General features: G+C 47.8%; 1 protein-coding gene across 1 annotated transcript in view; it reads left to right on the top strand.

The window, feature by feature from the left end:
- The window catches only part of BCO1 (beta-carotene oxygenase 1), a 52730-nt gene that overhangs the window by 16733 nt on the left and 8795 nt on the right, over window positions 1–27202 (top strand). Inside the window, exons 3-8 of the mRNA XM_054453678.2 lie at window positions 4763–4892; window positions 7217–7364; window positions 9711–9858; window positions 12815–13038; window positions 15067–15324; window positions 25737–25842. Coding sequence (XP_054309653.1) covers window positions 4763–4892; window positions 7217–7364; window positions 9711–9858; window positions 12815–13038; window positions 15067–15324; window positions 25737–25842 — 1014 coding nt within the window. The remainder of the gene's footprint in view (window positions 1–4762; window positions 4893–7216; window positions 7365–9710; window positions 9859–12814; window positions 13039–15066; window positions 15325–25736; window positions 25843–27202) is intronic.

The following is a 27202-nucleotide window of genomic DNA, read 5'->3' on the forward strand; positions in this document are numbered from 1 at the left end:
ATCCTCCTGCCTCAGCCTCCTGAGCAGCTGGGACTACCACACCCATCTGATTTTTGTATTATTCATAGAGATGGGGTCTCGCCGTGCTGCCCAAGTAGTCTTAAACTCCTGGGCTCAAGTGATCCTCCCCTCTGGGCCTCTCAAACTGCTGGGATTACAGGCATGAGCCATTGCACCTGGCCCCAGGTCCTGTTTCTTGATCAGGATGTAGTTTGCATGGGTAGGTCCCTTTTGTGAAACCTCAGCAGGCTGGACGTCATCAAGCTGCACATTTCTGTAGGACTGATTTTAATTGCAAGGTGCAGACAGAACACTCAAACTGATTGTTCTTGCTGTGTTAGGATCTTGGTTAAGAGGGCCAGCTTTAGATGCCCATTGCTGGCCTTTGAATCCAGATTACCACTCGCTAGCTGTGTGGCTTAAGACAAGCTGCTTAACCTCTCTGTGCCTCAATTTTATTAGCTGGGAAATAAGTGTGCAGGGCTGTGAGTACCCAAGCCCTTTATACTTCATTTGGTAAAAAAGTTGGAACCTTTAAGCACTGTTTAGATCTTGCTTTATTTTGCTATTAATTAACAAATAACATTATGTTATTATTTTTTATTTTTTATTTTTTTGAGATGGAGTCTCGCTCTGTTGCCCAGGCTGGAGTGCAGTGGCGTGATCTCAGCTCACTGCAACCTCTGCCTCCTGGGTTCGAGCGATTCTCCTGCCTCAGCCTCCCAAGTAGCTGGTAGCTGGGACTACAGGTGCCAGCCACCACGCCCAGCTAATTTTTGTATTTTCAGTAGAGATGGGGGTTTCACCATATAGGCCAGGCTTGTCTCGAACTCCTGACCTTGTGATCCGCCTGCTTCAGCCTTCCAAAGTGCTGGGATTACAGGAGTGAGCCACCATGCCCAGCCTTTATTTATTTATTTATTTATTTATTTATCTTTGATATTGAGTCTCGCTCTGTTGCCCAGGCTGGAGTTCAGTGGCACGATTTCGGCTCACTGCAAACTCCACCTCCCAAGTTAAAGCAATTCTCCTGCCTCAGCCTCCCGAGTAGCTGGGACCACAGGTGCCCACTACCCCGGCTAATTTTTTTTGTATTTTTAGTAGAGATGGAGTTTCCCCATGTTGGCCAGGCTGGTCTTGAACTCCTGACCTCAAATGATCCACCTGCCTCTACCTCCCAAATTGCTAGGATTACAGGCATGAGGCACTGCGCATGGCTGATTTTTTTTTTTTTTTCCAGCGAATGCATTTCTGGTTGGAGTATTCTACTTGCTTCCAGTGTTGTGAGTATGAAACCAGATAACACACATCAAGTGCCCAGCACAGTGTTTAGCATGCTGGTGCTCAATCAATGCTGGTTGTTAGTACTAGTTTCCTTTTCCTAAGATATCAAAAGGAACTGGGCGAGAATTTCTTGGAAACATGTTGTGTCATCTAAGCCCATCCTGCGGCAGTCAATATATGATCGGCATTTCTGAGGTCAGCTTTTTGCTTATTGGAATGCAATGTCACTATGTCCCAGGCTTGGCTTTTCCGTGTGTTGTAATTGTACCAACACTGGAAGCACATATTATACTACGAGAAAGAAATGTGTTCTGTAAAAGGAAAAAATCATAATGTCATTTGCTAATTAACAGCAAAATAAAATAAAACACTGCCTCTTTCAGGCCCCACCCCGAGGTTTCAAATTGCCCACAAAATAAAATTCTCAGGGCTGGTGCGGTGGTTCATGCCTGCAATCCCAGCACTCTGGGAGGCCGAGGCGGGCAGTTCACCTGAGCTTAGGAGTTTGAGACCAGCCCGGCCAACAGGGTAAAACCCCGTCTCTACTAAACATACAAAAATTAGTCGGGCATGGTGGCACATGCCTGTAGTCCTAGCTATTCAGGAGGCTGAGGCAGGAGAATCGCTCGAACCTGAGACGTGGAGGTTACAGCGAGCCAAGATCGTACCACTGGACTCGAGCCTGGGTGACAGAGTGACTCCATCTCAAAAAAGAAAAAAAAAAAGTTATCAGGCCTGCAAACCTAGTAGGACCCCTCAACCCATTTCCCAATTTGATTTCACTCCTGTCCTCCAAATCCCTCTCTAATGTTCCAGTCTAACCAGACTCAGTGCCTGCAAGAAGGGATCTGCATTTTCCCAACTCCAGGCCTTTGCTTATAGACCTCTTAGGGGGTGAACGGGACAGCTCTGCCCTCTCTCCCCAGCATATTGCAGTCAAATTCTACTCATCCTTTAAGAGCTATTTCATGCACCACCACCTCCCTGAAGCTTCTCCTGACTTACTCCCAGCTGGGAAGGACCTCCTCTCACCCCTGCCCCAGGAGGAATCCATGGATGTGGGTTTTTTGTTGTTTTTGTTGGTTTTTTTTGGTTTGTTTGTTGTTTTTTGAGACGGGGTCTCACTCTGTCATCCAGGCTGTAGTGCAGTGGCGCGATCTCAGCTCACTGCAGCCTCTGCCTCTTGGATTCAGGCAATTCTCTCTCCTCAGCCTCCTGAGTAGCTGGGATTACAAGGGTGTGCCACCACATCCAGCTAATTTTTGCATTTTTAGTAGAGATGGGGTTTCACCATGTTGGCCAGGCTGGTCTCAAACTCCTGACCTTGGGTGATCCACCCACTTTGGCCTCCCAAAGTGCTGGGATTACAGGCATGAGCCACCGCACCCGGCCTAGATATGTTATTTTACATAGCAAAAGAAACTTTGCAGGCTAGGCAAACGCCTGTAATCCCAGCACTTTGGGAGGCCGAGGCAGGTGGGTCACCTGTGGTCAGGAGTTCGAGACCAGCCTGACCAACATGGCAAAACCCTGTCTCTACTAAAAATATTTTAAAAATTAGCTGGGCGTGGTGGCACATGCCTGTAATACCAGCTACTCGGGGAGGCTGAGGCAGGAGAATCTTTTGAACCAGAGAGGCTGAGCTTGCAGTGAGCCAAGATTCCACCATTGCACTCCAGTCTGGGTGACAGAGTGAGACTCCATCTCAAAAAAAAAAGAGAGAGACTTTGCAGATGTGATTAGATGAAGGATCTTGAGATGGGGGAGGTGATCTGACATTAGGGATGGGCCTAATGTAATCTCAAGAGAGAAGCAGGAAGGTCAGCCTCAGAGGAGATGTGATACTGGGACAGGAGACAGGGGTCACAGTGACGCAGCCATGAGCCAGGGAAGGCAGCAGCTTCTCAAAGCTAGAAAAATCAAGGAACAGACCTCCCCTGGAGCCTCCAGAAGGAAGTAGCCCTGTGGACACCTTGATTTTAGCTCTGTAATTCCCATTTCAGACTTTCTTCCAAACTCTGAGATAATGAGTGTATGTTGTGTGAAGCCACTGAGGGGTAAGTTGTTACAGTAGCAATAGAAAACTGACACAGGTCTAGAACCATCTGGTATATTTTGAGGTTGGTCTCAATGGACTGGTCAACAGATTTATGCCATGAGTTAGACTCTCTGTGGAATTTGGATGAATTAGACATTGAACATAGGTCTGACCCTCTATTGGTACACAGGACTGGGCATTAGGTCACCTCCTGGTTGTGTTCAATATCAAACGTTACTCCAGGGAGACTGAAGTGATCAACTAGGCTTCTGGAGGCAGCGCTCCCAGGACTGAACGGGGCCCTGGGGAAACCCACCCCACATATGCAGCCTTCCAGATTAGTCCTCCAGCTCTGCTCCTTCCCTGGAGGGACACAAACAGGGTGGAAGGGATGACTGATTCCTGGTCAGCACTCTCAGATGGGTGACCCTGGGCAAGGCGATAAAATGTTTCTGAGCCTGAGTTCCTTCCTATGGAAAATGGAGCTCAGAACAGGCATATTTTGCATTAGCACATTTTGCATTGCTATAAAGGAATACCTGAGACTGGGTAATTTATAAAGAAAAGAGGTTTATTTGGCTCACGGTTCTGCAGGCTGTACAGGAAGCAAGGCACCAGCATCTGTTTGGCTTCTGGAAAGGGCCTCAAGAAGCTTTGGCTCATGGCAGAAGGCAAAGGGGGAGCAGGCATGTCACATGGTGAAAGAGAGAGAGAGAGAAGAGGGAGGCATCTTTTAAACAACCAGATCTTGCATGAACTAATAGAGTGAGAACTCGCTCAACTCAAGAACAACACTAAGCCATTCATGAGGGACCCACCCCCGTCACCGAGACACCTCCTCCTAGGCCCACCTGCAACATCACAGGCTTCAACATGAGATTTTCAAGGAAAAAACATTCAAACCGTAACACATACTTATCCAGCCATACTGTTGTGAGTCAGGAGTGAGAAAATGTGTGTCTAAAATTATATTCCAGGCCGGGCATGGTGGCTCACGCTTGTAATTTCAGCACTTTGGGAGGCTGAGGCGGGTGGATCACCTGAGGTCAGGACTTCGAGACTAGCCTGGCCAACATGGTGAAACCCCATCTCTACTAAAACCACAAAAATTTGCTGGTCATGGTGGCGCATGCCTATAATCCTAGCTACTCAGGAGGCTGAGTCAGGAGAATCACTTGAACCCAGCAGGCGGAGGTTGCAGTGAGCCGAGATCGCACCATTGTACTCCAGCCTGGGCGACAAGTGCAAAACTCAAAAAAATAATAATAATAAATAAAATTATATTTAAAATGCTAATTGTATCAGCCCTGTGTACTAAAGGAGCTTGTCCTAGTGAAATAACCACCTCCTTCTCCCAATAAAACCCCTAAAAGGACTGACATTGATTTTAAAGCCCTGCAAAGGCGTCAGCCTGAGATTATGCTGGTTCTTCTCTTGCAGGTGAAGTCTATTACAGGAGCAAATACCTGAGAAGCGATACCTACAATGCCAATATTGAGGCAAACAGGATTGTGGTGTCTGAGTTTGGAACAATGGCCTATCCGGACCCCTGCAAAAACATATTTTCCAAGTAACTGCCTGTTTTAAATCTGAGCAAATTTCATGCTTTTTGCTATCCTTGATGGCTGAAATAACCAGCATTTGCTCCTCTGACAATTCTCTTTAGGGTGGATGAAAACTCCACATGACTGCCCTTTAACCAGAGGTGCTACACAGTTCTTGATCACTGATTGCCAGAGAGACTAAGAGCATTTGATAAATTATTAGAAGCCCTCCCACATGGCTGGTGGGAAAGCAATTTGGAATCATCTGTCAAAATTATAAATGCACTTTCCCTTCAGCCTAGAGATCTGCTTACTTGCATACAAAATGACACATGCACCAGCTATTTGTCATTTATGGCTGCATCATTTGTTATAACAAGTAGTGGAAAACAACCCAAATGTTCATTAAAAGAGGAGTGGTTAAATCTGTAACAGTAAAACTGTACGAGAAAATGCCATGTAGAAGTAAAAAAGAATGGGGATATTCTCTTTGCATGCTGCAGAAACATTTCCAAGATAGACTAAGTGGAAAAAAAAAAAAAAAGGAAGGTGTAGAAAGAGCATGTTATAAGCTGTACTTTGTGTGAAAAAGCAGGAAGAAATCTAGATTAAATTCTGCTTGTACATGCATAAAGAAACTAGGAAAGGATGCATAGGGGACGTGGGGCAGATGCATATTGAGGAGAGGGAGAGATTTTTTGCTGTATATATTTCATTTCACTTTATTCATTTATTTATTTATTTAAGACGGAGTTTCACTCTTCTTGTCCAAGCTGGAGTGCAATGGCACAATCTCAGTTCACTGCAACCTCTGCCCCCCAGGTTCAAGTAATTCTCCTGCCTCAGCCTCCCAAGCAGCTGGGATTACAGGCACCCACCACCACGCCCGGCTAATTTTTATATTTTCAGTAGAGATGGGGTTTCACCATGTTGATCAGGCTGGTCTTGAACTCCTGATCTTAGGTGATCCACCCACCTCAGCCTCCCAAGGTGCTAGGATTACAGGCGTGAGCCACTGTGCCTGGCCACTGTATATATTTTAAATCATCTGGGTTAGGATCCATATGAATGTGTTACATATCTGACAATTAAATTCTTGGCCAGGGAATCAGGCCTGCCATCAGTATCTTCTTTCTGAAACTCTCTAGACATAGAAGAGTTATGAAAGAGTTGAAGGGTAGACTGGCCCAGAGATGGAAGATTGCTTCTGCTTTTTTGAGAACTGAAGTCATCTCTCCCATTCCAGTATCCAGCTCTAGGGCTAGCTCAGAGCAAGCACTGAATTCACATTTGCAAATAGGAGGTGTGGGGCAGAAGCCAGTGAGAAAGGAGGAGGAAAGAGCAAAGGAATTTAAAACCACCATAGTTACCTGGTAGGGGAGATACCGAGATCACGAATTTAAAACCACGACCTGGAGGTCCTGGAACCAAGCCTCGTTGTTGTTCCAGTATTTGCCAGTAGGAGGAGCACTCCCCAATACACCGATACAGGATTTGCCAATTTCACCACCCATAAACCCCTCTGGTTTTTCTTTCTTCTTGCTTTGAGTGTACCTTCTGATCAAATGAGCTATGTGTTCTTAACTCATAATTAGTTTGTTTTCCTTTTAAATTAAAAACTAATTTCCTAGATAAATTCCAGATAACCCGTGTGGACTCACATTCCTGGCAAAGCAGGTATCAGCCGCGTTGTTAGGCTTTGGGAGCCGTTACGGGTTCATATACGATTTCTGTAGAGTTTCTTGACGTACTTTGGAACAGTATGTCTTGCTGGCTCTGATGTTAGAGAACTCTGGGTTTTGGGGAGCCCAGGAGGATCAGCTGGTGACCATGGCATTCCAGCTGACTCACTTCTTAGCTGACTCAAAGTGGGGGTGTCTTTGGGGTGTTTGAGTTCTTAGGGTTCCTCAAGTGACCCATTGGGACCCAGTTGCTTTTTCTTCCTTAGTTGAAGTAAAGCATTTTTTCTTCTTTGAGACGGAGTCTCGCTCTTTCGCCCAGGCTGGAGTGTAGTGGCTCGATCTCGGCTCACTGCAAGCTCCGCCTCCCAGGTTCATGCCATTCTCCTGCCTCAGCCTCCCTAGTAGCTGGGACTACAGGCGCCCACCACCACGCCCGGCTAATTTTTTGTATTTTTTAGTACAGATGGGGTTTCACCGTGTTGGCCAGGATGGTCTCGATCTCCTGACCTCGTGATCCGCCCGCCTCGGCCTCCCAAAGTGCTGGGATTACAGGCACCCGGCCGAAGTAAAGCATTTTTAAGTGGTAGGAAAACTAAAGCCATCAAGGATAGACTTCTCTGGCTGGGTGGACACAGCCACTGACTCTGTTGATTTGCTTTTCTCCCCAGAGCTTTCTCCTACTTGTCTCACACCATCCCCGATTTCACCGACAACTGCCTGATCAACATCATGAAGTGCGGAGAAGACTTCTATGCGACCTCAGAGACCAATTACATCAGGAAAATCAACCCACAAACTCTGGAAACCCTGGAGAAGGTATCAACACATATGTAATCAGCATCACTTCCTGACTCAAGAAAGGGAGAGTCAGTGACGGCCGGGGGCGAGGTTGCTCAGCCTGCAAGGAGCTCACAGGGGAGCCCCTCCTCTAACACCGTTGGATCCCGTGCCCTAGCGCTACACTTAGTGCTAGATGCTAGGCAGGGACTGTGTTGTTTTTATCTTTGTGTCTGTATCAGCTTCCTGGGGCTGATGTAACCAAGTCCTACAAAAAAGGTTGCTTTAAACAACAGAAATTGGCTGGGTGTGGTGATTTACGCCTGTAATCCCAGCACTTTGGGAGGTCAAGGTGGGCAGATCACCTGAGGTCAGGAGTTTGAGACCAGCCTGGCCAACATGGTGAAACCCCGTCTCTACCAAAAATACAAAAATTAGCCAGGCGTGGTGGTGTGTGCCTGTAATCCCAGCTACTCTGAGGTTGAGGCAGGAGAATTGCTTGAACTCGGGAGGAGGAGGTTGCAGTGAGCCCAGATTGCACCGCTGCACTCCAGCCTGGGTGACAGAGCAAGACTCTGTCTCGAACAAAGACAAAAACAAAAAAACAAAACAAACAAAAAAACAGAAATTTACTTTCTCACAGTTCTGGAGGTTAAAAGTCTGAAACCAAGGTGTCAGCAGGGCCATGCTCTCTCTGAAGACTCTAGAGGAGGATCCTCCCTGGCCCCTTCCTGGCTTCTAGTGGTTGCCGGCAACCCCTGGTATTCCTCAGCTTGTAGATGCATCCATCCAGCCTCTGCCTCAATCTTCACACTGCCTCTCCTTATGGGTCTATGTGTCCAAATGTACTGCCTTTTTTTTGTTTTTTTTTTTTTTGAGACAGTGTCTTACTGTCACCCAGGCTGGAGTGTAGTGGTGCGATCTCAGCTCACTGCAACCTCCGCCTCCCGGGTTGAAGCGATTCTCCTGCCTCAGCCTCCTGAGTAGCTGGGACTACAGGCGCGTGCCACCACACTTGGCTAATTTGTTGTCTTTTTGGTAGAGATGGGGTTTCACTGTGTTAGCCAGGATGGTCTCGATCTCCTGACCTCATGATCCACCCTCATGATTACAGGCGTGAGCCACCGCACTCAACCTCATTCTGCCTTTTATAGAGACACAAGTCATTGCATTAGGGCCCACCCCACTGCAGTATGACCTCACCTTAACTTAATGACATCTGTAAAGACCTTATTTCCAAGTAAGGTCACATTCACAGGTACCCGGGGTGAAGACTTCAACCTATCTTTTTGCAAGACACAATTCAACCCATAACTGTGTTCATAATTCTTGGCACTGAGGGAGTTCACTGAGAAATTGAATGAATGACTGTTGAAACGCCTGCGACTCTCAGCAATCCTACCTTCTATTGACCTGAAGAGGGAGGCATTAGGCAAAAAGCTAGGGCACAAAAATCAGTGCCCAAGCGCATACCTTTCCTGAGAAGAATCAAATCAACATTTTGGTGGGAATCAATAGACCCACTTTCAATTTTCTCCAGCTGGCTGTTCAAAAGTCCTATGTCTCTGCAATACATTTTAACGATCTGTTAAAGAGATGAGGCTTTTCTTAGCTGTGAAATTATGTCCAGCTCCTTTTAAGCTAGACGGCATCAGTCCAACTGATGACGCTTTCCACAGGGCTACAGAGAGGAAATGTTGGAAGAGAAAGGAGTTATCTGACTCTGGGCTGGAGGTTGTGTTTTTCTGGGGGAGGAAGGGCAGACGGTTGGTCTGCGGCCACTCCATCATTCTGCAGCTGTGGACTGCAGAGTGAGGGTCATTATTCAGCTCGTTCATCGAGCTTCACTTTGACCAAAGGTTTTTGTAACCTCTCCATTCCCAGAATAATCCTCTAAGAGAGGCCTAGAGATTTATGCTTCTGTGCAATGCAAAAGGGCAGAATTTAAGCCAGAATGACAGAGCTGTAGCCAAGATTAGCTCGAAGGCTACCTCTCTGCCCAGGTCACTGCTCAGAGCTTTCTGCAGTGAGGAATCTTGTTTCCATGTTGAGGATTCCAGCAAGGTCAGGCAGCAGGATTGGAACGATAGCCACAGAAGCACACCAGCTTCCTAACTCCCCTGCAACCTATTAGCTGTCTGAGCCCCTCAAATCCCCATGTGAGGTTGTATCAGGTCACAAGAGTGAAAGTCTTCTTTAAAAGCAAATTCTGTATCGTTCTCAGATTAACAGAGTGCAAAAATATCCCTCATCTCTCTGAACTTAGAATCAGTCACGTTTTCACAGGACTTCAACCTTTCTCCTTTGAAAAACCAGGTGGTGTCATATCTTGCAGGTTGATTATCGTAAATACTTTAAAAAACCAGGAGGTGTCATATCTTGCAGGTTGATTATCGTAAATACGTGGCGGTAAATCTGGCAACGTCACATCCCCATTATGATGAGGCTGGAAATGTTCTAAACATGGGCACATCCATTGTGGAAAAGGGGAAGACAAAGTATGTGATTTTTAAGATCCCTGCCACAGTACCAGGTAGGCCACTCTGGGGAATTGAATAAAACACAAACAACCAAAGGTGGCTCCTTCTGAAGAGTTCTGTTTTTCGTTGATGACACAAGACTCAGTGTGGTTCTTTCTCCCAAAGATTATTCAGATGGACCATGAACTCAGTACTTTCCTTTAGAAGAAAAGAGGAGTTACTGGGATTCCTCTTGGAAGAAAGAAATCCCTTTACTATTGTAATTTCCTTTTATTTAGGCTCCAGTTTATTATTAATTTATCCACCCATCTACCATCCATCCATCCATCATCTACTTACCATCCAACCATTCTTTCATCTACCATCCATCCATTCATGCATCTACTCACCATCCATCTGTCCACGATTCATTCATCTACTCACTATCCATCCACCCATCTACCCACCATTCATCCACCATCCATCCACCCATCTGCCCATCTACAACTTATCTAGCCAGCCATCTATCATCCATCCATTCATCCACCCACCCACCTACCCATCCACCCACACACCATCCCTCCATCCATCCATCTACCCACCATCCATCTACCCACCCAACCACCCACCATGAATCCATTCATCCATCTACCCATTCTCCCATCCATCAACCCATTCACTTACCCATCATCCATCCATCCATTGAGCTACCCACCTGCCCATCATCCATCATTCATCCATCCATCCACCCATGCACCATCCATCCATTCATCCATCCACCCACACACCATCTACCCATCCATCCGTCCACCCACCATCCATCCACCATCCATCCACCATCCATCTACCTACCCACCTACCCACCCACCATGAATCCATTCATCCATCTACACATTCTCCCATCCATCCACTCATCCGCTTATCCACCATCCATCCATTGAGCCACCCACCTGCCCATCTGTCCATCATTCATCCATCTACCCACCATCTATACACCCACCATCCATCCATCCATCCACCCACCCAACATCCATCTACTATCTGCATCTACCACCCATCTATTCACTCACCATCCTTCCATCCACCATCTATCCATCCACCCACCATCCATCCATTTATCTACTATCCACCCATTCATGCACACACCCACCCACCTATCAATTCATCCTTCTATCTGTTCAGTTTTTCAGTCTCCTGACAAACCTTTCTATGGCAAGGTTATGCCACCTACTTTCTTTCCCAGCCCCTGCAGCCAGGGTTCCAGGGCTGTTTAGGGAGCTCAGCCCTGCTGGGATCCACTCCAGATCCCTGCCCTGTTCTCCAGGCCTTCTGGACCTTCTCCATGTGGGACTGGGATCTTGGAGCAAAGCCCAGGCTGACTGTGATTTCATGATCCTGAGGGGGAGGAGGTGGAGGTTCTTAGCCCATGTTTTTCCAGGACCCTCCTGGGAACCACACCCAGGAGACTTACGCCTGTGAGGACAGCTGACAGGACTCAGAAGACAGTGCAAAACTACAACGGTGCTTCCTCTGACCTAGTTTGGAAAAAAATAGTTTCTGCCTATGATCCTTGCTGCTCCCCCATTCCCTACAGTCTTGTAGAGCCCCCTGAGCAAATTACCAGGCTCTGCCTGGAGATGTGAGCCTCCGAGGTCAGAAGGTACACAGAGTGTACTTGCTAAATAGAGCTCTCATTAATTAAGCCAGTAAAGGGATATAGGGGTCAAGCTCAGAATCCTAGAATGCCATACCTTGGGATTGTCTAGGCATTTGAGTTTGCCACCTTGTATTACAGAGGAGGACTGTGAGACTCCGGGGATCAGATGACACACCCCAGTCACACAGCTCCCAGGAGCCACTGACATCCTGCAAGCAGAGATCCTCTGAGCACCTGCTCCATGCTGGCGGTGGCACTGGGACTCATGCCCCATCCTGCTCCTCCCAGGCCACAGTGCTTTTTGTTTCAGTTTGCATTGTGTTCCATTTGTTTTATAAAGACAATAACTATCCCACAGCCCCACAGCATCCCTCCCACCAGCCAGCTGTTTACAGGGTGCACAGGTGGCCACAAGAGAGGTGGGGAAGTTTGCAGATAACTCATTATAAGCCAGCCGCAGGCCTGGGTGGGGAGGCCTTTTGACCAGCAAGTGACTCATGCTTGCAGAGGAATAAGAAAACTGAACATGTATTGAGCACCTTCCATGCTTGGGTGCAGGGCGAAGCACAGGGATGACTGCTTTATTTTATTCTGTTCTCTACCTTCACTCTATGAGAGTCATAATCCCTGATAAAAGAGGAGGAAGGCAAAGGGGGCTGTGTTTTCTTGGCTTAACCCTATGACTCTGACCATAATGATAGCCCATTCCACTAAGCCTTAGTTTCCTATCTATAAAATGGCCATCCTACAGCCCAGCTTGACTATCTGCATTTATATAAAACCCCTAATCATGGCCGGGCGCAATGGCTCACACCTGTAATCCCAGCACTTTGGGAGGCCGAGGTGGGCAGATCACCTGAGGTCAGGAGTTCGAGACCAGCCTGGCCAACATGGCAAAACCCCATCTCTACTGAAAATGCAAAAATTAGCCAAGCGTGGTGGCGTGAGCCTGTAATACCAGCTACTTGGGAGGCTGAGGCAGGAGAATTCCTTGAATCTGGGAGGCAGAGATTGAAGTGAGCTGAGATCGTGCCCCTGCGTTCCAGTCTTGGCAACAGAGGGAGACTGTATCTCAAACAAACAAACCAGTGGAGGCAGGATTTAGCCCCCAGGCTATAGGTGAAGACCCCTGACCTGGAGGGCTCCCTCTTGGTTCAGTGGTTTTCTGATTGTATATGGGGTGGGTGCTGAGTGGAAGGTCTCAGCCTGGCCCCCTGCAGCAGCTGCAGCAACCTCATTATCTGTCTACACGTTGCTGTTTAATGTAAAGGTTCTTTTCAGCAATCAAGTCAGTTTGTAGGTGCTGGTGGTGTGGTCTTGGGGGGCCAGCCAGATCCTGCACAATTCCTGAGGCTTGCTTTTTGTCTTGCTAGAGGGCAAGAAGCAGGGGAAGAGCCCCTGGAAGCACACAGAGGTGTTCTGCTCCATCCCGTCCCGCTCCCTGCTCTCCCCAAGCTACTACCACAGCTTTGGAGTCACCGAGAACTATGTCATCTTCCTTGAGCAGCCTTTCAGGTTGGATATTCTCAAGATGGCAACCGCATACATCCGGAGAATGAGCTGGGCCTCCTGCCTAGCTTTCCACAGGGAGGAGAAGGTGAGGTCTGGCTGGACTCTAGCCCCGTGGGTGCTGGCTGCCCGTGGAGGGAGGCTGGTGTGCAGGAGGGTGAAGGTTAAGGGAAGGAAGTGGCATGGAAGAGGGAGGAGGCTACCAGAGGCATCTACCCACCTTCCAGCAAGTTCTGAAGCTGGATCGTCCTTCAGAATGACCCCCAGGCCTTTGTACCCCCACAGTGATGAGTTATTGAATGAGGCTGTCCAGGCAAGGGGGTGCCACCTTGGGCAAACATGGAAGCCCTGGCAGTCCCCATATGCCCAGCAGCAAAAGGAGTGAGTCCTCAGTCCTGATGGAGAGCTGTGCTCCTCCCCGCCTCTGCCCTGTTGACAAGACCCCTTCACCATGTCTGCTACCAGTGTGTAGCGTTGGGGCGGTAGCTGCCAGAGGTTTAGACATTGTAATGATAGTATGTTCCACCAGACAGTTCAACAGAAACCTCTCCTTCCGTTCAGATACACCTGAGTGCTCAAAGTATGTATGCATGTATTGGATGCTTGTATATGCACATATGCATGTATATGTGTACATGTATATGTATATGTATGTGCATATGTGTATGAATACATGTACATATACATGGGTGTACGTATGTATTACTAGTATTTATTTATTTGTTGGGTTTTTATTGTGGGGGGGTTGTTGTTTTTGAGACAGAGTCTTGCTCTGTCACCCAGGCTGGAGTGCAGTGGTACAATCACAGCTCACTGCAGCCTCAACCTCCCAGGCTCAAGTGATCCTCCCAAGTAGCTGGAATCAGAGGCACATGTCTCTATGCCTGGCTAATTTTTTGTTGTTTTGTAGAGATTGGGGTCTTGCTATGTTGCCCAGACTAGCCTCAAACTCTGGACTCAAGTGATCTTCCTCCCTTCCCCTCCCAAAGTACTGGGATTACATGTGTGAGCCATTGCACATTTTTTTTTTTTTTTTTTTTTTTGCTGTTGTCACTTCACTTTTGTAAAATATCCAGTAGTTCTCAGTGTTACCTATTCAAAGAATATACAAGTATAGAAAGCCGTGTATAAAATCCTCCCCAACTCACTTCCCCCCTCCTGTCTCCTGTCCACCCCCATGTCTGAAGGGAGGCACCACTACCCACTGACACTGTGTTACTCCACCATCTCTGCCTTCACGTGCACTTTTAGTTTTTCTTTTTCTTTTTTTTTTTGAGATAGAGTCTCACTCTGTCACCCAGGCTGGAGCGCAGTGGTGCGATATCAGTTCACTGCAACCTCCGCCTATGTATCAAGCTATTCTCCTCTCTCAGCCTCCTGAGTAGTTGGGATTATAGGCACGCACCACAATGCCTGGTGAATTTATTTATTTATTTATTTTTTGAGACGGAGTTCTGCTCTTGTCGCCTAGGCTAGAATGCAATGGCACATTCTTGGCTCACTGCACCCTCCACCTCCTGGGTTCAAGCGATTCTCCTGCCTCCACCTCCTGAGTAGTTGGGATTACAGGTGCATGCCACCATGCCTGGCTAATTTTTTGTATTTTTAGTAGAGATGGGGTTTTGCCATGTTGGCCAGGCTAGTCTCGAACTCCTGACCTCAAGTGATCCACCCGCCCGGCCTCCCAAAGTGCTGGGATTACAGCATGAGCCACTGCGCCCTGCCAAGGCTCCAGTCTTAGATGTAGCCTACACCTGGCAGATTCTCCCCAACTTGGTCATTGCCAGGGAGCTGGGATGTCAGCACAATGGAACAAGGGGACCGTGCACACTGGAGTGTCTCTCCAATCACTGTCCTCCTAGTGACTGCAAAGACTCTGGCAGCAAAGCATCCCTCCTCTCCATCTGAAAGATATACTCATGGAAATACAATAAACAGCTCTCATTTTGGGGGGCACTTTTGCCTGTCTGGTGTTGTGGAGCACACACAGAATGCAGAATGGGGACACGGTCCTGAGCCTAGCTCCTGGCGGGGCTGGGTTTTGTTCAGCCCCCAGATGCCACAGTGCCAGGCTGAGAGAGGGTGAGCTGAGCCCTTGATGTGTGTCCTTTTTCAGACTTATATCCACATCATCGACCAAAGGACCAGGCAGCCTGTGCAGACCAAGTTTTACACAGACGCCATGGTGGTCTTCCATCACATCAACGCCTACGAAGAGGACGGCTGCATCGTGTTTGATGTCATTGCCTACGAGGACAACAGCCTCTACCAGCTCTTCTACCTGGCCAACCTGAACCAGGACTTCAAGGAGAACTCCAGGCTCACCTCAGTCCCCACCCTCAGGAGGTTTGCCGTGCCCCTCCACGTGGACAAGGTAACGGCTTCCAAGGAGGTCCCTTTTCTTTCTAGAGAGATATGGACCCAGGTGGGAAGTTACTTTGGCCCTTATTTGATTGACATGGAAATCCAAAATGAACTGTTCTTGAAAAACAAAAAAGTTTTCATTGTTTTTCCCAAAGTAGTACCGATTCATAATAAAAACTTTAGAAAATATAGATAAGTAAAAAGGAAAAAAAAATCCCTATAAACCTACCACCGAAGATGATCATTGTGGATATATATGTTTGTCTCCCAGTCTCTCTCTCCCTGTCTGCGTGTGTGTGTATGAATCTTCATTTTAATCATATTGTACATAATTTTTTTTTTTTTTTGAGACATAGTCTCACTCTGTCACCGAGGCTGGAGTGCAGTGTTGCGATCTCTGCTTGCTGCAAGCTCCACCTCCTGGGCTCACGCCATTCTCCTGCCTCAGCCTCTGGAGTAGCTGGGACTACAGGCGCTCGCCACCACGCCCGGAGAATTTTTTGTATTTTTAGTAGAGACGGGGTTTCACCTTGTTAGCCAGGATGGTCTGGATCTCCCGACCTCGTGATCCACCCTCCTCGGCCTTCCAAAGTGCTGGGATTACAGGTGTGAACCACCGCGCCCAGCCGTCGTACATAATTTTTAACAGCTTTATTGAGATGTAATTGACACAGCATACAATTTGCCCTTTTATTTATTTATTTATTTATTTATTTATTTTTGAGACAGAGTCTCGCTCTGTCACCCAGGCTGGAGTGCAGTGCCATGATCTAAGCTAACTGCAACCTCCACCTTTGGGGTTCAAGCGATTCTCCTGCCTCAGCCTCCAAAGTAGCTGGGATTACAGGCGCTTGCCATTACGCCCAGCTAATTTTTGTATTTTTAGAAAAGACGGCGTTTCACCATGTTGCTCAGGCTGTTCTTGAACTCCTGACCTCAGGTGATCCACCCACCTTGGCCTCCCAAAGAGCTGAGATTACAGGTGTGAGCCACCGTGCCCGGCCTAATTTGCCCATTTAAAGTGTTCAACAGCCTTTGGTATGTTTTCACAGTTGTGCATCCACCACCACGATAAATTTTAGAACATTTTCATCACCTCCAAAACACACCCCACACCCTTTAGCCATCACCTTCTAGTCCTCCCCTCCCTGCCCCAGGCAACCTGTCATCTGCTCTCTGTCTCTGCAGACTTGCCCTTTCTAGACATCACGTATAAATGGAGTCTTACAATACGTGGTCTTTTGTGTCCGGCTCCTTTCACATAGCACAATGTTGTCGAGGCTCATCTGTGTTGTAGTCCGTATAAGTGCTTCATTTCTTTTTGTTGTTGTTGTTGGTTTTTGCTTGTTTGTTTGTTTTGAGACAGTCTCACTCTACCGCCCAGGCTGGAGTGCAGTGGTGTAATCTCTGCCTCTGAGGTTCAAGCAATTCTTGTGCCTCAGCCTCCCAAGTAGCTGGGATTACCCGAGTAGCTGGGATTACAGGTGCCCATCACCATGCCTAAGTTTTTGTATTTTTAGTAGAGGTGAAGTTTCGCCATGTTGCCCAGGCCGGTCTCGAACTCCTGAACTCAGGCAGTCTGCCTGCCTCCGTCTCTCAAAGTGCTGGGATTACAGGTGTGAGCCACCGTGCCCAGCCAGTACTTCATTTCTTTTTATGGATGAATAGGTACATACTATCTTACAGACTGCTTTTCTTTTCTTTTCCTTCTTTTTTTTCTGAGACAGAGTCTCGCTCTGTCGCCCAGGCTGGAGTGCAGTGGTGCATGCAGTCTCAGTTCACTGCAAGCTCTGCCTCCCGGGTTCAAGCAATTCTCCTGCCTCAGCCTCCCAAGTAGCTGGGACTACAGGCACCCGCCACCACACCTGGATAATTCTTTTTGTATTTTTTAGTAGAGACAGGGTTTCACCGTGTTAGCCAGGATGGTCTCAACCTCCTGACCTCGTGATCCGCCTGCCTCGGCCTCCCAAAGTGCTGGGATTACAGGCGTAAGCCACCGCACCCGGCCCAGACTGCTTTTCTACCTATTTATGTACCTAAACATCTCTCCATGACATTAAATATTCTTTGAAACATCATTTTAAACATTTGCCTAATTGTTCATGGCAGGGATTCATCACCATTTGCTTACACAATTCTCTGATGTTGAAAAGCTCCGTTCTTGCACTAAGAATGACCATCAGGCCAGACATTATCCCCAATTAGGGTGATGTGGCCCAGGCCCTGGGCTTGACTTACAGAGACTTACAAAGGCTTCTGGCTCCAGAACTCACTGACTTCATGACTTAATTAATTTAAATGAAACCAAATTCAATTCAATTAAATGTTGATGGCTTACATTGACTAAATGCACCTTATGTGCCAGGTACTTTGCTAAGCATTTTGTTTTTCTTACCTCACTTAATGATCAAAACAACCTGTGGGAAACGTCCCTGTAGAAGCCTCATTTTACAGATGAACAAACTGAGGCTCAGAGAAGTTAAGAAATATGGGCAAGGTCACAGCCCAGAGTGGCAGAGCCAAGACCGGAACCTGCCCCAGTCTGTCTCTAAACCCCCATTTTTTTTTATGGGGGGATGAAGTCTTGCTCTGTCACCCAGGCTGGAGTGCAGTGGTTTAATCTCAGCTCACTGCAGTCTCCGCCTCCTGGGTTCAAGCGATTCTCCTGTCTCAGTTTCCCAAGAAGCTGGGATTACAGGCATGTGCCAGCACACCCAGCTAATTTTTTGTTTGTTTGTTTGTATTTTTAGTAGAGATGGGGTTTCACTATGTTGGCCAGGCTGGTCTTGAACTCCTGACCTCAAGTTATCCACCCACCTCGGCCTTCCAAAGTGCTGAGATTACAGGCATGAGCCACCGTGGCCGGCCCTAAACCCCTGTTTGTAACTACGAAGGAGTAGGAACTCTGCTATTCTCCCCAGTAGCCCTAACTCCTAGGAAAGAGCCTCAGATGGTCCACACTTGGCACTCTGCAGGCCTGGCAGACGGTCCTACAGTATCCAGGGAGCCTTCTCCCACACTTACCACCCAGTTTCTCAGTGCAGGAATTCAGCCACCCTCCCAGCCAGCGGGCAGGGGAGCTGGCGTTTGAACCGAGGTTTGTCTGACTCCAGAGCTGGGGCCCTCTCCCATCTCTCCAGCATTTTCCCACCCATGGTCATTTGTGTATCTCTGCCATGGTTTTTGTCATATTTTATATCACCTCTACTTAACATTTAAAAATCCATTTTTTTTTTCATTTCAATCAATTCACTCTCTACTTAACTGATTTGAAAGGAAACACATCACTACCCAGTAGAAAGCTGGCAATGCTTGCTGCACAGAGAAGACAAGCATGAGAATAAAATAGTGGAAATAAAGCAGAGGTCTTGAGCTCCAGCCAGAGGGCTGTGGCTTGCCAAGACCTGATGTCTCTGTGAAAAAACAAAGTTTTAAAAGTATTAGGCATTAAAGACATCGTGGCACCTCACTGAGACTCTCCTTGACCTAGTCAGAACGACCGGAAGAGAAAAAGGCATTGATTTTCTCCCCCATGTGACTCAGGGCTATTGGATGAACAGCCATGTCCCATGAAATCGGCACATGAGCCCTGGGCCCCTGCACCCCTTGCTCCAGAAGCACCGCAGTGCAGCCCCTCAGACTGTCTCCTGGTTCCAGGAAGTACTGAGGAGTAACAAGGCACAAAGGTAGTAAGTCTCAAGGCTGACCTCAGCCTAGGGATGGTACACAGAGAGGAACATGCTCCCTCCCATTGCCACACCTTACAAGATTTTATAACCTTTTGTCATGCTCGAGAATGCTTTGCTGCCTTGGAACCAAGCTAAGAATGTTAGCTGGTGTATCTTTTTTTTTTTTTCTTTTCAGACAGAGTCTCGCTCTGTCACCCAGGCTGGAGTGCAGTGGCGCGATCTCGGCTCACTGCAAGCTCCGCCTCCCAGGTTCACGCCATTCTGCTGCCTCAGCCTCCCTAGTAGCTGGGACTACAGGTGCCCGCCACTACACCTGGCTAATTTTTTTATATTTTTGGTAGTGACAGGGTTTCACCGTGTTAGCCAGGATGGTCTCGATCTCCTGACCTCGTGATCCACCCGCCTCGGCCTCCCAAAACGCTGGGATTACAGGCGTGAGCCACCGCGCCCAGCCCCCTAGCTTGTGTATCTTTAAAAGCCATCGTGTGTTCAGGTACAGTGGCTCACGCCTGTAATCCCAACACTTTGGGAGGTGCAGGCAGGTGATCACCTGAGGTCAGGAGGTCAACACCAGCCTCGCCAACAAGGTGAAACCCTGTCTCTGCTAAAAATGTAAAAATTAGTCTGGCATGGTGGCCCCTGCCTGTAATCTTAGCTACTCGGGAGGCTGAGGCAGGAGAATTGCTTGAACCCAGGAGGTGGAGGCTGCAGTGAGCTGAGATCCCACCACTACACTTCAGCCTGATCCCGCCACTGCACTCCAGCATGGGCAACAGAGTGAGACTCCATCTCAAAAAAAAAAAAAAAGAAAGCTGTCATGTGAACCATCTGCTGCTTTGAAACTAGCAAAGGAAAGCAAGCCCTGGGATGGGTAGCTCCAGCCACGCTTTTTAATTGCTACTTATTGTCCCTTACATATGTCTTCTTACTGCACTTTCAATGGCTCTGCCTGCATACTGAAATCAGAAAGTCAGGCAGGTGGACAGAGACTTACATGCCCTGATCCGGCAGCTCCGGCTCCATCCCATCCAGAGGTTTACTGGAGAAGCGACCTCAGGAAGATGCTGCTCTTACTCAGATGCCCTCTGGGCCTGAGGCCTTTGCAAGACATTGCTGTCCCCTCTGTCTGAAACCCTGTCCTCCTGGGCTGACACTCCTGCTCCCCGTGGCTGGCTGCACATTGGTATCCCCTGGAGAGCCCTGAGACCCCCATGTCTGGGCCTTGGCTTCGGCCCAGACCAGGGAAGCCCAGGCCCGGGTGTGGTCTCAGAAACCCCCAGTGATTCTGCCGTGCAGCTGTGGAAGAGAACCTCCAAGGTCAGGGATCAGCAGCATGACCCGGCAGCTAAGTCCGTATCCTCTAATGGCGCCTTGTAGCTCTTTTTCAACATTTATCTCAAGTGTAAGTAACTTGTTCATTTCCCTCTTCCTGTTCAAGCCTAAGTTCTGGCAGGACAGGGACTCTGTCTCATCAGCAGTTCATCTGCTGCACTCAGAGCGTGCTCTTAAATATTTGAAATGAATGAGTGAATGATGAATACATGAAAAATGGGAAGCAAGGTCTCTAAAAGGGCGCAGCATCTTCCTTTAGCCTTTGGAATCTGTCCCAAGTGAAAAGTGCTTCCCACATAGAACAGGCAATAGCAAATTCTATTTAAAAGGCCAGGAGGTCCTGAATGTCCCAGATTCTCTTGCTATGGGACCAGTTGCAGTCAAAGGAAGGCGGGGCCGGCAGGGCCTCTGGGCACCGTGGGCCTGTTTACGCAGGGTGGTGTGGGGGTGCCTGAGGCAGGGCTCGGCAGTGGCAGGCAGTGGCTGGGAGGGGTGTGGGCAGGGGCGGGTCATCTGGACCTTGGCCCTGCCCTGGTCGTGCAGGGCGCTGTGTGAGGCCCGAGGTTCGCGTGCACCCACGCCTAAGGGGCATTTTACAGGAGGAAGCACTGTGGACCTGGAAGGGATGGCTTTGACGACTGGATCAGTGGGTTTGGTTTCTGGCTCCAAATGCACAAATGCAGACACTCAAATAAGAGAAGCACCATTCATGGAGGATCCGCTAGGTGCCAGGCTCTGTGTTCAATGCCTTTTCTGCTCTTAGACCCTGGCAAGAGGGGCCCCTGCTCCGGGTTTAGCACTTTGGAGGACTGTGGTCCAGACTTTCTTTCTCTAGCAGGACCCCTACTCCACAGGGTGAATTCACAGAGCCACGGCATTCTGCCTACCCAGAGGGGTGCCTCCACCCCCACCCCAACCATGTGCTAGACACCTGGGATCCCAGAAGCTCCTGAAGGGCCCAGCCTTGCTTCCAATACTTGTCTTCCTAAGGGCAGACTGCCACTCTGCTGTTCCTGCCACAGGCCCACGAGGTGGCCAGGGCTGGCTGTTGCCTTGGTTGTGCTGGCTAGGGCATCCACGCAGTGAGGGATGGAGCCTGGGATGAGGCAGGAAGGAGCCAGGGGCCAGAGACTGCCTTATTCCAGCTCAGAACTCTAAGGAGTCCTGGGTTCTCAATTCACAGTCATCCTTTCAGACCAGCACAGGGCATTGCTGGAACATTCTGTCTGTCCAACACAGTAGCTACTAACCACGAGTTGTTATTGTACGCTTGAAATGTGGCTGGCGCAGCTAAGGAATTGAATTTTTAATTTTACTTAAGCTTATTTTAAAATTAAACTTAAGGCCAGGCATGGTGGCTCACCCGTGTAAACCCAGCACTTTGGGAGGCCAAGCCAGGCAGATCACTTGAGGTCAGGAGTTCAAGACCAGCTTGGCCAACATGATGAAACCCCGTCTCTACTAAAAATACAAAAATTAGCCAGGCATGGTGGCTCATGCCTGTAATCTCAGCTACTCAGGAAGCTGAGGCAGGGGAATTGCTTGAACCCGGGAGGCGGAGGTTGCAGTGAGCTGAGATCGTGCCACCATACTCCGCCTGGATGACAGAAAGAGACTCAGTCTCAAAAAAAAAAAAAAAAAAAAAGTAAAATTAAATTAAATTTAAATCGCAACTTATGGCTCGCGATTGCTGTTTGGGACAGCCAGTTCCACGCCATCATGAAGGGCTGTGTGTCAAGGCAGGGAGATGGTGTTGGACTTAATTTGCTTGGTGTATTTAAACAGAAGGTTGGTGGGCCTCCACTTGTACCCTCCTCCTGGCTCCTGCGAATTTTAGGGGCTATTAAGTGCTTTGCTAATCTCCATCACAACGTTCTAAGTTATTTATGATCCCGCACGTCTACAGATGAGAAAGTAACTTGCCCAACTTTGTAGAATTATCCCTGGGATTTGAGCTGGAACTGAAATGTATGCCTGTCTGGCGGCACTATGTGTCTGGCCCTAGACCAGCCTATTTTTCTCAACCATTATTTAATTTAATCCTAACATAATGCTCAGATGCAGGTGGAAACCACCTCACTTATACCCAGCACCACACTAAAAGTTATGAATCACCACCCCGATTTTACACAGTCGAGGAAATTAGCTCTGAGGAAAAGAGGTCTGCTCGAATCTGCACGGAACACCACAGTGTTGAATTTCATATGGCAGGCAGCATTCTAGGGGATGACGGTGATGACTACTTCTCATGAGAGTTCCCTTAAGTGTAGGGATTTCAGTGCAAGCTTGCAAGATGGTGCTGAATTCTGGCTGGAAAGCGATGTCTTCCTAAAACTGAGCATGCTGGCCACTGAAAGCAGCCGAGTCATGTTTGTTATTGCTGTGTGTGGAAAAATTCATGGTTTATTCCTCAACCAGTCCGACCAGTTTGGGGCTGGAGTTATAAGATGTCTGTGCAGACCAACTCCCTAAGAATCAAGGCTGGAATGTGCCCAGAGGCCTGTTGCTGTCACATGCTTAGCAAGGTACCAGGAAGGGCCTCCCACCAGCTTGCAGAGTCATGGAGGTGGAGGCATTGAAAGTTTCTGTTTATTTTTTATTTTTTTTTGAGACGGAGTCTTACTCTGTCGCCCAGGCTGGAGTGCAGTGACGCGATCTCAGCTCACTGCAACCTCCGCCTCCCAGGTTTAAGCAATTCTCCTGCCTCAGTCTCCCGAGCAGCTGGGACTACAGGCATGTGCCACCACGCCAGGCTAATTTTTACATTTTTAGTAGAGATGGGGTTTCACCATGTTAGCCAGGCTGGTCTCGAACTCCTGACCTCAGGTGATCCACCCACCTCGGCCTCCCAAAGTGCTGGGATTACAGGCATGAGCCCCTGCGCTCAGCTAAATGTTTCTAAAATGCCACCGATGTGCCAGGTGCTGGGCTCCTTTGTCTCTGCATTTCCTCTCATTTGATTGTTACAGCCACCCTGCAAAACATGTCTTGCCCCTTGACAGCCCAAAGAAAAGCTTATTGAGTTGTGCATTCACTCATTAATTCAGCAATTACTTCCTGGGCACTAGGTGCCAGGCACTGAGCAAAATCTGGTCCCTGGCTTCATGGGGCAGACAAGCTAAAAGAAGGAAAAGAGCTTCATAAAGGAGATAATTACAGCTCAGGGCCAGTGCCTTGGAGACACTGCAGATTCCAGTGGAGTTGTTAGGGAAGGGGTGTTTCTTCTGAGACCTCAGGGTTTGGAGAAGAACCAGCCTCGGGGCCTTTGCACTGCCTTTGCCCTCTACCAGCAATGCTCTTGCTTCTGGGCCAAAGAATCAATGCAAAGGCCCCAGGCACAGGGTCTGCTTCTCTCCATGTGACTTTGGATCAGTCCCTTTCCTTCTCTAGGCCTCAGTTACTTCTTCTACAAATCGAGACTGAATTAAATTTCTGAGGACCCTTGCGGTTCAGCTGCTAAGTTGCAGTAAACTTTTCATGCTCGCCAACAAAAATGCTGCTATCCCTAAAATAGGTTGGTTTTAATTATAAAAGCCATTTTGAGCCAGGTGTACTGGCTCATGCCTGTAATCCCAGCACTTGGGGAGGTCAAGACAGGAGGATCACTTGAGCCCAGGAGTTCGAGACCAAGCTGGGCAACATAGTGAGACCCTGTCTCTACAAAAAATACAAAAATTAACCAAGGATGGTGACGCATGCCTGTAGTCCCCCAGCTACTCAGGAGGCTGAAGTGGAAGGATCACTTGAGCCTGGGAGTTTAAGGCTACAGTGAGCTGTCATCACACTACTGTACTCCAGCCTGGGCGACAGAGCAAGACCCTGTCCCAAAATAAAATAGAAGCCATCTTAGAAAATGTAGAAAGTAGAGAAAAGTTTAAATGAGAAGTCAGCCATAACAATAATCGTCCGTCGTCTTGTTCCTCAATATCTTCCAGAGCCTAACCCGTACTCATCTCCAGTAGTGGTGGCAGCAATATAATAATAATAAGTGATAGTAGTGGTAATATGGTAATAATAGTAATAATAATATAACAACAACATCATCAACAGAAGCAGCTGACATTTATCTAGCACTTACTGTTAAGCAGGCATTCTTGTGAATCATTTGTGCAGATGATGTCATTTAATCTGCACAATAACTCAAAGATGCATACGCTATTAATATACACATAAGGAAACTGAACTATAGAGAGGCTAAGTGACTTGCTCAAGGCCCCATGGTTAGTACATGAGGGAAACAGGGAGTAGTAGATGCTCAATAAATATTTAATCATGCTAAATCCCTCTCCTTGCTTATACTGATGACAGTAAGATACTGAACACAGCAAAATCTGACTGTAAATTGAGACCAAGAAATGTCCTTGAAGGCTGTTTGTCCACCGAATAATTTTTATTGCATGTTTGTTTTCATTTCTGCAGTGATAACTTTTTCTAGGAGAAAATACTGAAAATACAGAGAGGCATACAAAAAAGAAATTAAAGTCCCCCATAATCGCGTCATCTGTTGTATTTTTAATATTTGGTATATTGCAGGCCAGGCGTGGTGGCTCACGCCTGTAATTCCAGCACTTTGGGAGGCCGAGGCGGGTGGATCACTTGAGGTCAGGAGTTCAAGACCACCCTGGCCAACATGATGAAACCCCGTCTCCACTAAAAATATAAAAATTAGCCAGGCATGGTGGAATGCACCTGTAATCCCAGCTACTCGGGAGGCTGAGGCAGGAGAATCGATTGAACCTGGGAGGCATAGGTTGCGGTAAGGCAAGATCACACCACTGCACTCCAGACTCCAGTCTGGGCAACAGAGTGAGACTCCATCTCAAAAAAAAAAAAAAAAAAAAAAAAATTATACACACAAAAAATACCACACACACACACACACACACACACACACACACTTAGTGTATTTCTCTGTCTCTTCTCAGTGTAACTTTTTAATGTGGTTGAGCTCAGACTGCACACACAATTTGTCCTGATGATGCTTTTACTTAGTGTTATGTGATAAGCATTTCCCATGTTGTTGTAAACTCTTTAGAAGCATCCTTTTAACGACTGATGCAGCTTTTTATAGGTGAATCATCTAGTACTTTAAAAGTGAGAACTTACTCTTAGAAGCACATTAATTTTCCCTGTGAGGGGTAAGGCAGGCTCAGAGTAAGAGAAAAGAGTCCTATCACCTACCAGGTATGTGACCTTGGAGGAGTCACCTTAAATGGCTAATCCTCATTTTTTGAACTGAGACTAAGAATAACAACAGGAAACGAGCTGCTTCCTATGATTAATGTGAGGCTAAACCAAGATGACATGTATTCAAGCATTTTTAAAAATATATATACTAAAGCAAATGTTTGCTCTGGATTACACGTTTTTATTTTATGTTTTGAAAACTGAATTTTTTCAGAATGCAGAAGTGGGCTCAAATTTAATCAAAGTGGCATCTACAACAGCCACGGCCCTGAAGGAAGAAGATGGCCAAGTCTACTGCCAGCCGGAATTTCTTCATGAAGGTAAAATGCATCCTCTTGTCCTGAGTTTAGGAAAGGGGCAGATTTTCATGGGGACCCCAGAGGCCTCTTTACATAATAATTCCCTCCCGTGCATGGACAGGGGCCAAAAAGGAAAGGCTCTTGGGATGCCCCGATGAAAAGCATCTGGGGACATTTATCTTTCCTCTATCTTCAAATGCTTCCTAGGAAGGCAATGGGTGAGGCCAGGCACAGTGGCTCACACCTGTAGTCTCAGCACTTTGGGAAGCTGAGACAGGCAGATCACTTGAGGCCATGAGTTCAAGACCAGCCTGAGCAACATGGCGAAACCCTATCTCTACTAAAAATACAAAAATTAGCTGGGTGTGGTGGCGCATACCTGTGGTCCCAGCTACTCAGGAGCCTGAGGCGTGAGAATCACTTGAGCCCAGGAGGTGGAGATTGCAGTGAGCTGAGATTGTGCTATTGTACTCCAGCCTGGGCAACAGAGCAAGACACTGTCTCAAAAAAATAAAAATAGGAAGGCAGTGGGTGGTTGTTGGGCCGGATGACTTCTGCAAATTCTGTCCCTAAGTGAACACGTTCCTATTGAACAGGCACAATACATTTCCATTTCTACCGCTCAACATCCACAATATCCTGCAAAAATAGGTGTTATCAGCCCCATAATATAGAGAAGAAAACTAGGCCTGAGAGACCTTGAGGTACACACAGAACACAGACCCTCTAGAATAGGAGTCGCACCCATGGAGCAGGGCTCCTCAATCTGGGCACCATCGCCATCTGGGGCTGGGTCATTCTTTGCAGTGGGTACTGTCCAGGGAATTGTAAGATGTTTAGCAACATCCCTGGCCTCTACCCACTAGAAGCCAGGAAGACCCCCATTCTGAATTGGAGCCGCCAAACATGTCTCCCAACATTGCCAGCATCCCATGGGAGCACCATTGCCATGATGGAAAACTTCTGCCCCAGAATATAAGCCCGTGAGGCAAGGATTGTGTTGCTGTGCTCACAGCGCATCAGCAGCACATGACACAAAGGCTAGCATAGAGAGGTCTGTGTTCCATACGCCAAAGTGCAGAATGAATGGACTTGTCAAAGGAGACTCAGCTAGAGAGTGGCACGGTGTGCATTTCAACTGAGCGCATTGGCTGGGCACGGTGGCTCACGCCTGTAATCCCAGCACTTTGGGAGGCCAAGGTGGGTGGATCACTTGAGGCCAGGAGTTTGAGACCAGACTGGCCAACATGGTGAAAACACATCTCTACCAAAAATACAGAAATTAGCCGGCGTGGTGGTGCACGCCTGTAATCCATAATCCCAGCTAATCAGGAGGCTGAGGCAGGAGAATTGCTTGAACCCTGAAGGCAGAGCAGTGAGC

The sequence above is a fragment of the Pongo pygmaeus genome, chromosome 18 (genome assembly GCF_028885625.2).
Source record: "Pongo pygmaeus isolate AG05252 chromosome 18, NHGRI_mPonPyg2-v2.0_pri, whole genome shotgun sequence".
In the NCBI taxonomy this organism is placed as follows: Eukaryota; Metazoa; Chordata; class Mammalia; order Primates; family Hominidae; genus Pongo; species Pongo pygmaeus.